Below are 12892 nucleotides of genomic sequence, written 5' to 3' on the forward strand. Positions count from 1 at the left end.
CACACACACACACACACACACACACACACACACACACACACACACACACACACACACACACACACACACACACACACACACACACACACACACACACACACACACACACACACACACACACATTCCTTCACACTCTTCACTTGCGCTGCTGCTACTCTGTTATTTTTATTGTGTTACAAATTTTTATTTTGTTTATTTAGCAAATTTTTCGTACTTACTTTTTAAAACTCAACATTATTGGTTAAGGGCTCGTATGTATGCATGTTGTATTCGCCGCGTGTGACAAATAACATTCGATTTGATATACTGATGCACTGGACAATGTTTGCTTTCTGGACGAGATGCTAGCTTTTTCAAAGCCATGAAAGTGTATTCACTTTTCCATCAAAGTCATTTAGCAGACACTTTTATCCAGAGCAACTGTCAGTGTATGTGTGTGTGAGTGTGAGAGAGAGCTGTAAGCCTTGTACTTTTGCTAGACAGATATAACAAGACAACCTTGGCAGGGCCTTTGCTTGGCTGTTGAAATGCACAGAGATGAGACATGAGAGGACAATACATGAAAAGGAGGATACTTGATGAATACTAATTCATTATCGGTAGTACCTTACGATGTTGCCAGAGTCCACCTCAATGATCCAGGTGCAACGGAGGTTGTTGTCGTAAGGGAACGGGTATCCTGGGGACAGTATACGCCCTGACGACTCGCCTGTGAACTTTCCTCCACATTCAGCTATAAGGAGAGACCACATACATATAATCAGAACATGATAGATATCTAGCTATGGAGAGACCATAGAAGTATAATCAGAACATGATAGATATCTAGCTATGGAGAGACCATAGAAATATAATCAGAACATGATAGATATCTAGCTATGGAGAGACCATAGAAATATAATCAGAACATGATAGATATTTAGCTATGGAGAGACCATAGAAATATAATCAGAACATGATAGATATCTAGCTATGGAGAGAAATAAAAGGACTGTAGCAGTTTTGCAGTGACGTATATTCAAAAATCTAAATATATGCTGTATTCGGCTGGAGGTATCCATGGACAGGAACACAGTTACAAGCACGCACGCACGCACGCAACACACACACACACACACACACACACACACACACACACACACACACACACACACACACACACACACACACACACACACACACACACACACACACACACACACACACACACACACACACACACACACACACACACACACACACGCACACACGCACACACACACACACACACCCAGCTGAGGGGAAATAATTAGTGGCTGGCTGGCAAACAAATGTAACATGTCTACCGCTCTTCATGCGAATGGGAAGCCTTGCCGTGTGATTCATCTCAATAAATCATCTCAGTAATAGATCATCTCACAAGATGCAGACTGCTGGAAAGAGTCTCTAATGTTACCCTGTTCCCTATGCAATGCACTGCTTTGACCGGGTTCCGTAGGGCTGTCAGTAAGATAAGCAACCAGCTCAAAACCAGCTCTTACAGTGTGGCGGTGCAGTGGGGGCAGTGTGGCAGTGCCGTGGGGGCAGTGTGGCGGTTCCGTGGGGACATTGTGCCGGTGCCGTGGGGGCAGTGTGACGGGGCAGTGTGGCGTGCCGTGGGGGCAGTGTGACGGTGCCGTGGGGGCATTGTGACGGTGCAGTGGGGGCAGTGTGGCGTGCCGTGGGGGCAGTGTGACGGGGCAGTGGGGGCAGTGTGGGGGTGCCGTGGAGGCATTGTGACGGGGCAGTGGGGGCAGTGTGGGGGTGCCGTGGGGGCATTGTGATGGGGCAGTGGGGGCAGTGTGGCGGTGCCGTGGGGGCATTGTGACGGGGCAGTGGGGGCAGAGTGGCGGTGCAGTGGGGGTAGTGTGGGGGTGCCGTGGGGGCATTGTGACGGGGCAGTGGGGGCAGAGTGGCGGTGCAGTGGGGGTAGTGTGGGGGTGCCGTGGGGGCATTGTGACGGGGCAGTGGGGGCAGTGTGGTGGTGCAGTGGGGGCAGTGTGGGGGTGCCGTGGGGGAATTGTGACGGGGCAGTGGGGGCAGTGTGGTGGTGCCGTGGAGGCATTGTGACGGGGCAGTGGGGGCAGTGTGGTGGTGCAGTGGGGGCAGTGTGGGGGTGCAGTGGGGGTAGTGTGACGGTGCCGTTGGGCAGTGTGACGGGGCAGTGGGGGCAGTATGGGGGTGCAGTGGGGGCAGAGTGGCGGTGCAGTGGGGGTAGTGTGGGGGTGCAGTGGAGGCAGAGTGGGGGTGCAGTGGGGGCTGTGTGGTGGTGCAGTGGGGGCAGTTGGGGGTGTAGTGGGGGCAGTGTGACGGGGGGGTGCAGTAGGGGCAGTGTGACGGGGCAGTGGGGGCAGTGTGGGGGTGCAGTGGGGGCAGAGTGGCGGTGCAGTGGGGGTAGTGTGAGGGTGCAGTGGAGGCAGAGTGGGGGTGCAGTGGGGGCAGTGTGGGGGTGCCGTGGGGGCACTGTGACGGTCCTGTGGGGGCAGTGTGGTTGTGCCGTGGGGGCACTGTGATGGCGCTGTGGGGGCAGTGTGATTGTGCCGTGGGGGCAGTGTGACCAGTGTGGCCTCTATCTTTCTCTCTCACTCTCTGTCCTTCCACCATCTCTCTCTCTCTCTTCCTCACTTCCTGTCTTTTTCTCTCTCACTCTCTGTCTCCTGTCCCCGCCCCTCTCTCTCATTCTCACGCTCTGTCTCTCTTTCTCATTCACTCTCTCTCCCTCCTCCAGAAAAACTGGCCTGGTTGACTTCAGGACGTTTGGGCTTTATTATTAATGGAGCCCACATCTGCGTTTTCTTTCAGCAGCTTCATTTGCATAATCCGTCTCCATGACAAACAATGGATGCACAGTTCAATGAAGCTTGAATAACAAGGTTCAGATCGCTATTGATTTATTCTCTACATTAGAGACGTTTTTAGATACCGGAGAGAGGGAGAGAGAGAGAGGTCCCCATCTCGCTTCCTCCCTCTAGTCTTAACCAACATCCTATGGAGCTCATTCCTCACAAGGCAAATGTTCAATCACACATCATTGGCTTCTCAGAGGTGCTCAATCACATCTGATTGGCCACTTACAAATCTAAAATCAACAGAAAAGAGAGATAGCAGACTGTAACTTGCTGTTGCCCACTTAATCGTCCAATCCCGTTGACGGACACTGACACAATGCTAAATGTGTCCTGCTTGGAGCACTGTACTGATATTCAGTTGATATGGCATGTTTTCTCTAGCCTGCAAAACAACCCCATGACAGGTTTTTATCTACGGGTTTGGGTTGGATATTCTGAATAGTATTTGTGAAACAACGTGCTGTATCCACTGTAAGTCATTTACTAGCTTAAAACCAGGGGATGCCAGACTTTGATGTAATAGATCTCCTGCCTCTTGTTTGCGTTTACAATACATGAGCAAAAGTATATGGACACCTGTTTGTCAAACATCTCATTCCAAAATCATGGACATGAATATGGAGTTGTTCCCCCCTTTGCTGCTATAACAGCCCCCACTATTTCTGGGAAGGCTTTCCACTAGATGTTGTAACATTGTCTGCGGGGACTTGCTTCCATTCAGACACAACAGGATTAGCGAGGTCGGACACTGATGTTGGCCGATATAGGCCTGGCTCGCAGTCAGCGTTCCAATTTATCACAAAGGTGTTCGATGGGTTTGAGGTCAGGGCTCTGTGCAGGCCAGTCAAGTTCTTCCACACCTATCTCGACAAACCATTTCTGTATGGACCTTGCTGTGTGCATGGGGGCATTGTCACGTTGAAACAGGAAAGGGCTTCCCCAAACTGTTGCCACAAAGTTGGAAGCACAGAATCATCTAGAATCTCATTGTATGCTGTAGTCATTAAGATTCCCCTTCACTGGAACTAAGGGTTCTAGCCTGAAACACGAAAAACACCCCCAGACCATTATTCCTCCTCCACCAAACTTTACAGTTGTCACTATGCATTGGGGCAGGTAGCGTTCTCCTGGCATCCGCCAAACCCAGATTTGTCCGTCGCACTGCCAGATGGTGAAGTGTGATTCATCACTCGAGTGAACGCATTTCCACTGCTCCAATGGCGGCGAGTTTTACACCACTCCAGCCGACGCTTGCCATTGCACATGGTGATCTTAGGCTTGTATGCGGCTGCTCAGCTATGGAAACCCATTTCATGAAGCTCCCGACAAACAGTTATTGTGCTGACGATGCTTCCAGAGGCAGTTTGGAACTCGGTAGTGAGTATTGCAACCGAGGACACGCTTCAGCACTCGGCGGTCCCGTTCTGTGAGCTTGTTTGGCCTACCACTTCGCGGCTGTCACGACCATTTAAAGGAGTGGACCAAGGTGCAGCGCGATTGGAATACATCTTTTAATACAACGAAGAACACTTAACAAACTAACAACCGAAACGGGAAGCCAACGTAGTGCTCACAGGCAACTAAACATGGACAACTACCCACCAAACCAACATGAAAAATGGCAACCTAAATAGGCTCCCCAATCAGAGACAACGATAAACAGCTGTCTCTGATTGGGAACCCATCCAGGCCACCATCAACCTACAACCCCTAGATAATACAAAATCCCCATAGAAAACAAAAACCCTAGACAAGACAAAAACCCATAGATAATACAAAATCCCCATAGATAACAAAAAACCCTAGACAAGACAAAACCCCTAGACAATACAAAAACTAAACAAACCACCCCTTGTCACACCCTGACCTAACCAAATAATAAAGAAAGCAAATATAACTAAAGTCAGGGCGCGACAGCGGCTGAGCCGTTGTTGCTCCTGTATTGGCTAGTTGAATTCAACTCTCACATATACACATCTTCCCAAGATATTACAAACTCAAAATAAAAAAAATAAAATGCTATTCACTTTAAGAAATGCAAAACACAGCAAATTGTTTGACAAAGTTCAATTAAGAAGATATAATGCAACATAAGGCTGAATTAAACCAGCTGGATTAACTAACATTATACAGCTGCAGACTGCAGTGATGGTTGTTCTACTGTAGCATAACAATGACCTGCAGGAGCTCTGCCTGGTCTGGTCTGCACTCCCCTAGCCTGGTCAGTACAGTATGCAGAGTAGGAGGTGCATGGGCTGCAGCTTAGATCATTATGACAAATGGGAGGGAGCTGTGGTAACGTTTTCTTCTGTGGTTAACGTGACACGAAGAGAGAAGGCTTGTGCTGCAGTACTGTACTGCTAGGTTAACTGGGTTAACAGTAGTTGAAAATAGATGGAGAGCCGTCTACCAATCCGCTGTGCTTAGAGTCAACAGTTAATCCTGATCATATGGCTTTTACCAGTCATATGCACACTCCTTTTTGACTCTGTTGCCTTACCAATGCAAGAGGGCAGGGGGTTGTCCCAGGCGCGTCTCTCTCCGGTCATACACTTGAGCACTCCGCTGCCGTGCAGGGTGTAACCAGGGTTACACCTGTAGGTGATGGTGCTGCCAGAGAAATGTCCCTGGTCGTTGACCTTGAAGCCAAACTGGGGCACCCCAGGGTCTTCGCAGTGGGACAGCTCAAAGCCTGGAGGAGGGAGGGGAAAGGGTGGTTGGGAGGGGGGGGGGGGGGTTGAATTGAAGGAGAGAGGGAGGGAGAGAGAGAGAGAAAGAGATAGAGAAGAAAATCAATCAAAGTCACAAAGGGCTCTGCTACAGCAACTTGACCCCAGAGAACAAGCAGAACCACAGTGGCCCCGGGGGAAAACTCCCTAGAAAGAAGAAACATGAAGAGTCAACATGCTTGGGAGTATCCTCCTCCTTCTGGCAGTGTAGGACGAGGTCACAAAGCCACAACTCCGGGTTAAAAAAGGATTGGAGCATTTCGTTGCCTAAAGTTCCACATGGGTGGGGCTTGCACTTTTAGGGGCTACTCCATTGGTTCCATCTTATTACGTCTGGCGAGGTCAATCAAGCTTTACTTTGAAATACTTCTTGAAAACCAGATATGTGATGTTAACACAAATCACCTCCGCCAGGCTGGATACAGGCACACAGACATGGAGGCATATGATTTAGCCACACCGTTTTTGGCATCCTCTCTTAATTTTCCAATCTGTCATTTTGAGTTATTTCCGTGCTGCTTGCATTGCATGTACATGGGGCGGCAGGTAGCCTAGTGGTTATAGCTTTGGGCCAGTAACCGGATCGAATCCTCGAGCTGACAAGGTAAAAATCTGTAATTTTGCCCCTGAGCAAGGCAGTTAATCCACTGTTCGCGGGGCGCCGAAGACGTGGATGTCGATTAAGGCAGCTCCCCGCACCTCTCTGATTCAAAGGGGTTGGGTTAAATGTAGAAGACACATTTCAGTGGAATACATTCGGTTGGACAACTGACCCTTTCCCTATGTCATTAGGGCCTCAGAAAAGAGAGAATGTAAGTTATGGTGGTCATTAGCTTTAGTCATTCCGGCTTGAGGATCCCACTGGGCCCGGAGGCAGGGATAGGGCCTGTACTAAGCAGGCAGAACAATTAGGATTAAGCGCATGGTTAATTTGTCTAGAACTCTCGGTCGGTACAGGAGGAGCATGGGCCGGCTTTCTGTCATAGACACTTCCTGTTATTATCTTCTCCTAATCGTTTCCGTTTGGCACGCCGTCATAATTACACAGCCAACTGAGAGAAGTAGGACAGACATAATTATGCTGTTCTTTTTCCTTGTCTTTCAAAGTGCCACCCCACATTTTAGCAGCTGACAATTTCCTATTTGCTGGTTTGAACTCTGCACTGTGATATTAAGGACGCAGCCAAGCTAAAACGAGACACATCCCTCTGACCTCTCCTCATCACAATGACAGCTACCTTTCAAAATACAAACCCCACATAAATGCATAGCACCCAGTTCCATTTGCCTCCAATTAAGTGTAGAGCCTGAACATAGTGTTTGACACGACACTCATAGACTACTGAGCAGTCACCATGACGACAATGCTCTATAACCTGAGAAAAAAACAGTCGCCATGACGGCAATGCTCTATAACCTTAGAAAAAAACAGTCGCCATGACGGCAATGCTCTATACCCTGAGAAAAAAACAGTCGCCATGACGGCAATGCTCTATACCCTGAGAAAAAAACAGTCGCCATTACGGCAATGCTCTATACCCTGAGAAAAAAACAGTCGCCATGACAGCAATGCTCTATACCCTGAGAAAAAAACAGTCGCCATGACGGCAATGCTCTATACCCTGAGAAAAAAACAGTCGCCATTACGGCAATGCTCTATACCCTGAGAAAAAAACAGTCGCCATGACGGCAATGCTCTATAACCTGAGAAAAAAACAGTCGCCATGACGACAATGCTCTATAACCTGAGAAAAACAGTCACCATGACGGCAATGCTCTATAACCTGAGAAAAACAGTCACCATGACGGCAATGCTCTATACCCTGAGAAAAAACAGTCACCATGACGGCAATGCTCTATAACCTGAGAAAAACAGTCACCATGACGGCAATGCTCTATACCCTGAGAAAAACAGTCACCATGACGGCAATGCTCTATACCCTGAGAAAAACAGTCACCATGACGGCAATGCTCTATACCCTGAGAAAAACAGTCACCATGACGGCAATGCTCTATACCCTGAGAAAAACAGTCACCATGACGGCAATGCTCTATAACCTGAAAAAAACAGTCACCATGACGGCAATGCTCTATAACCTGAGAAAAAAACAGTCACCATGACGGCAATGCTCTATACCCTGAGAAAAAAACAGTCACCATGACGGCAATGCTCTATACCCTGAGAAAAAAACAGTCGCCATGACGGCAATGCTCTATACCCTGAGAAAAAAACAGTCGCCATGACGGCAATGCTCTATACCCTGAGAAAAAAACAGTCACCATGACGGCAATGCTCTATAACCTTAGAAAAAAACAGTCACCATGACGGCAATGCTCTATAACCTGAGAAAAAAAACAGTTGCCATGACTGACCTTAACATAGCGTCTGGCTGAGGCAGGAGGGTGTTGGGACTGATTAACGGTGGCAATTTTCACCTAGCATAATGATTACACATTCAAATCAAATCAATGTTTATTTGTCTCGTGCACAGATTGGCAGATGCTATTGCTGGTGTAGCAAAATGCTTATGTTTCTAGCTCCAACATAGCAGTAATATCTAGTAATACAATAACAATACACACATCATCCATACGTTAATATGTAGTAATACAATAACATTACACACATTATCCATACGTTAATATCTAGTAATACAATAACAATACACACATTATCCATACGTTAATATGTAGTAATACAATAACAATACACCCAATCAGAAAGTTAAAAAATGAAATAACAGAAAAATGTCAGAGACCGGAATTTAAACATATATGTAGTGTACATAAATGTTGATTACGTTGATTTCAGGTCATTGTCTCCTAGCATGGAACCAGGAGCAAACGTTTGGGTGGTGAAAAGACTTGGCTGAGTCCTTTTTCTTTGTTAAAACCCCCCTTCTTCCATTTCCTCAACATGTCTTCGTCTGTGCTTTAAATGACATGGTGGGGGCTGAACAGTGTTGGCCTCGCCACCTACTTCACGTGCCAAATGGCACCCTATTCTCTATATAGTGCACTACTTCTGACCAGAGCTCATAGAGTAACCCATAGGGCTCTGGTCAAAAGTAGAGCACTATGTAGAAAATAGGGTGCCATTGTGAGACTTGGCTCTGGGCTTCCAATGACCTTTCTTATGCAATCAAACAGCTAATCCTGAAGGTGGAATGAATTCTCCCACCAGACACAGATTTTATAGATTTCAAATGAGATAGCCCACCAGGGGGTTAATCTTTTTTTTTTTTTTTTAATCTCTGTCAGAACTAACACCCTGCTGAATGTTACACAGGCTAGCTACTAGCTAGTGCAACACATTTTTTTAACGTCTGTGCTAATACAAAGTCGGATTTTGTACGGGGGGCTAGGACGAGGTCAACAAAGACCAGCGTAGTGGCTCTGTTTCAGGTAATTGATACTACCTTGGACCAAGCTGTGGTTTAATCCCTTGAAATCCACTCCAGGCTGTCAAAAGCATTCTAATACCCTTTAACTCCTAATTGTTTTACAACGCAGATGGAGAGACGGGAGAGACTGATACGAGTGGTATACCAAACATTAGGATCACCAGCCTCAATTCGTCGGAGCGTGGACTCTACAAGGTGTTGAAAGCGTTCCACAGGGATGCTGGCTCATGTTGACTCCAATGCTTCCCACAGTTGTGTCAAGTTGGCTGGATGTCCTTTGGGTTGGGGGATCATTCTCGCTACACACAGGAAACTGTTGAACGTGAAAAGCCCAGCAGCATTTGCAGTTCTTGACACAAACCGGTGTACCTGGCACCTACTACCATACCCTGTTCAAAGGCAATTAAATATTTTGTCTTTCCCATTTACCATCTGAATGGCACACATACACAACCCATGTCACAATAGTCTCAAGGCTTAAAAATCCTTATTTAAACTGTCTCCTCCCCTTCATCTACACTGATTAAAGTGAATTTAACAACTGACATCAATAAGGGATCACAGCTTTCATCTGGATTCACCTGGTCAGTCTGTGTCATGGAAAGAGCAGGTGTTCATAATGTTTTGTCTACTCAGTGTTTCTGGCAAAACTGGATGGATACTGTGTCCGTTAAATGTATAAGCTGGAAGTAGAAGCCTAAGTATTTTACTCCAATTATGTGAACTTGGTGTTCCTAATGTTTTGTCTACTCAGTGTATATCTAAAGTGAACAACAAACACCTACACTTTTACTCTATTCCTTATAAATATCAATGTGATGCGGAATCATGACAAAGATAACATCTCATAACACATCATATGACGAGCTACTTTCACATAGGGAATAAAGGCCATGTCCCACTCCCACTCCAAGCCTTTTATTAGGGTCCTATCTAAATCAGTGTGTCTGGGTAATCAATCATAGGATGACCCCTATCCCAGTCTGGATCATTAAGAACCAAGGTAACATTTTATATTAACTTTCAATAATAAGCCATTAGTAGATCATTTATAGCTAATGTTTTACAATTTGCAAACAATTTACAAATGTTCAGCAAACACACCTTATAATTGAGTGTAAATTAAAGCTACTATACTTATTATTCATATTCATTAGTCTTTGAGATTGTGTGTTTATTTTTACTCTTGTGCAGTAATTATTAGTCAACGTCGTGTTTATTTTTGTGGAACTCTGTGGAAATGTGAAGTTGGTGTTATTTTTTAATTAAATCTGTACAAATGAAATAATATATTACAAAAAAATAAAGTTATTATAGTAAGTGTTTCCAGAACCACTGCTCTACGACTAGTCGACCAGCTTGAAGACTGGTTGGTAACTTACTGGAGTCGACCAGCTTGAAGACTGGTTGGTAACTTACTGGAGTCGACCAGCTTGAAGACTGGTTGGTAACTTACTAGAGTCGACCAGCTTGAAGACTGGTTGGTAACTTACTGGAGTCGACCAGCTTGAAGACTGGTTGGTAACTTACTGGAGTCGACCAGCTTGAAGACTGGTTGGTAACTTACTAGAGTACGACCAGCTTGAAGACTGGTTGGAAACTTACTAGAGTCGACCAGCTTGAAGACTGGTTGGTAACTTACTAGAGTACGACCAGCTTGAAGACGGGTTGGTAACTTACTGGAGTCGACCAGCTTGAAGACTGGTTGGTAACTTACTGGAGTCGACCAGCTTGAAGACGGGTTGGTAACTTACTAGAGTCGACCAGCTTGAAGACTGGTTGGTAACTTACTAGAATACGACCAGCTCTACGACTAGTTAGTAATTTACTAGAGTACGACCAGCTTGATGACTGGTTGGTAACTTACTAGAGCAGACCAGCTTGAAGACTGGTTGGTAATTTACTAGAGTACGACCAGCTTGAAGACTGGTTGGTAACTTACTAGAGTAGACCAGCTTGAAGCCCTCTCCGGTGGACTCCGGGTCAGAGTAGAACTCCAGCCACAGGTTGTTTGAGGTACTGATGAGGGTGAGACCCAGCATGGCTGAGCCTGTAAACGCCCCCAGGACATGAGCAGTGCTGTCTTTACCGTCATAGATCTGCGGAGATAAGAGTTCACTTTAGTTCATTTATTAGGCCTTAAAGAGAAATGTCTCGCATTAAAGATCACTGAGTTAAAGATACTATTAAACCATCAACATTTACAGACAACATGACATAGATGACAACAACCACATTAAACAGATAGAGCTACATAGACTCTACATAAACAGAGAAAGCTTCATAGACATGACATAAACAGATAGAGCTACATAGACTCTACATAAACCGATATAGCTACATAGACACTACATAAACCGATATAGCTCCATAGACACTACATAAACCGATATTGCTACATAGCCACTACATAAACCGATATAGCTACATAGACACTACATAAACCGATATAGCTACAGACTCTACATAAACCGATATTGCTACAGACACTACATAAACCGATATAGCTACATAGACACTACATAAACCGATATAGCTACATAGACACTACATAAACCGATATAGCTACATAGACATGACATAAACCGATATAGCTACATAGACACTACATAAACCGATATAGCTACATAGACACTACATAAACCGATATAGCTACATAGACACTACATAAACAGATATAGCTATAGACACTACATAAACCGATAGAGCTACATAGACACTACATAAACCGATATAGCTACATAGACACTACATAAACCGATATAGCTACATAGAAACTACATAAACCGATATAGCTACATAGCCACTACATAAACCGATAGAGCTACATAGACACTACAAAAACCGATATAGCTACATAGACACTACATAAACCGATATAGCTACATAGACACTACATAAACCGATATAACTACATAGACACTACATAAACCGATATAGCTATAGACACTACATAAACCGATAGAGCTACATAGACACTACATAAACCGATATAGCTACATAGACACTACATAAACCGATATAGCTACATAGCCACTACATAAACCGATAGAGCTACATAGACACTACAAAAACCGATATAGCTACATAGACACTACATAAACCGATATAGCTACATAGACACTACATAAACCGATATAACTACATAGACACTACATAAACCGATATAGCTATAGACACTACATAAACCGATAGAGCTACATAGACACTACATAAACCGATATAGCTACATAGACACTACATAAACCGATATAGCTACATAGACACTACATAAACCGATATAGCTACATAGAAACTACATAAAACGATATAGCTACATAGACACTACATAAACCGATAGAGCTACATAGACACTACATAAACCGATATAGCTACATAGACACTACATAAACCAATATAGCTACATAGAAACTACATAAACCGATATAGCTACATAGACACTACATAAACCGATAGAGCTACTGTACATAGACACTACATAAACCGATATAGCTACATAGACAGTACACAAACCGATTGAGCTACTGTACATAGACACTATGGGCTTACAATAAACTAACTACCAATACATTCTAAATACAGTGCCAATGGTAGCTCAAATGTCCACAGGATCGTCAACCTGTTCTACTCACCACCTCTATGATCTGGCTTCCCTATTTGAGTGCGGGCCAGTAATGTTCACGGTTTTAGCCACAAGTTGCACGCCTCTCTTGAATTGGTTTCTCCCGTTTCGGGGATGTTATAAAATGTTATGTTCATGCAAAGTATGGCTTTGGTTTTTTTTTGTTAAGTATTTGCCACTGCAATGTCAAGTGTGTAATAGCCTAGCTAATGAGAATGTAGGCTACCTGTTAAAAGGGTGCTAATGGTTTATGACAGGTGAGAGTAGGTC

The 12892-nt window shown here is 44.9% G+C and overlaps 1 protein-coding gene across 5 annotated transcripts in view; it reads right to left on the reverse strand.

The window, feature by feature from the left end:
- LOC129820230 (CUB and sushi domain-containing protein 3-like) overlaps positions 1 to 12892 on the reverse strand; it is an 805004-nt gene that overhangs the window by 269913 nt on the left and 522199 nt on the right. For all 5 annotated transcript variants that reach the window (XM_055877256.1, XM_055877257.1, XM_055877255.1 and 2 more), the window contains 3 exons: positions 10943 to 11099; positions 5368 to 5559; positions 607 to 733 (listed from right to left, as the gene is read on the reverse strand). In XM_055877256.1, the coding sequence (XP_055733231.1) occupies positions 607 to 733; positions 5368 to 5559; positions 10943 to 11099 (476 nt within the window). The remainder of the gene's footprint in view (positions 1 to 606; positions 734 to 5367; positions 5560 to 10942; positions 11100 to 12892) is intronic.

Source organism: Salvelinus fontinalis, chromosome 22 (assembly GCF_029448725.1).
Source record: "Salvelinus fontinalis isolate EN_2023a chromosome 22, ASM2944872v1, whole genome shotgun sequence".
Taxonomy (NCBI): domain Eukaryota; kingdom Metazoa; phylum Chordata; class Actinopteri; order Salmoniformes; family Salmonidae; genus Salvelinus; species Salvelinus fontinalis.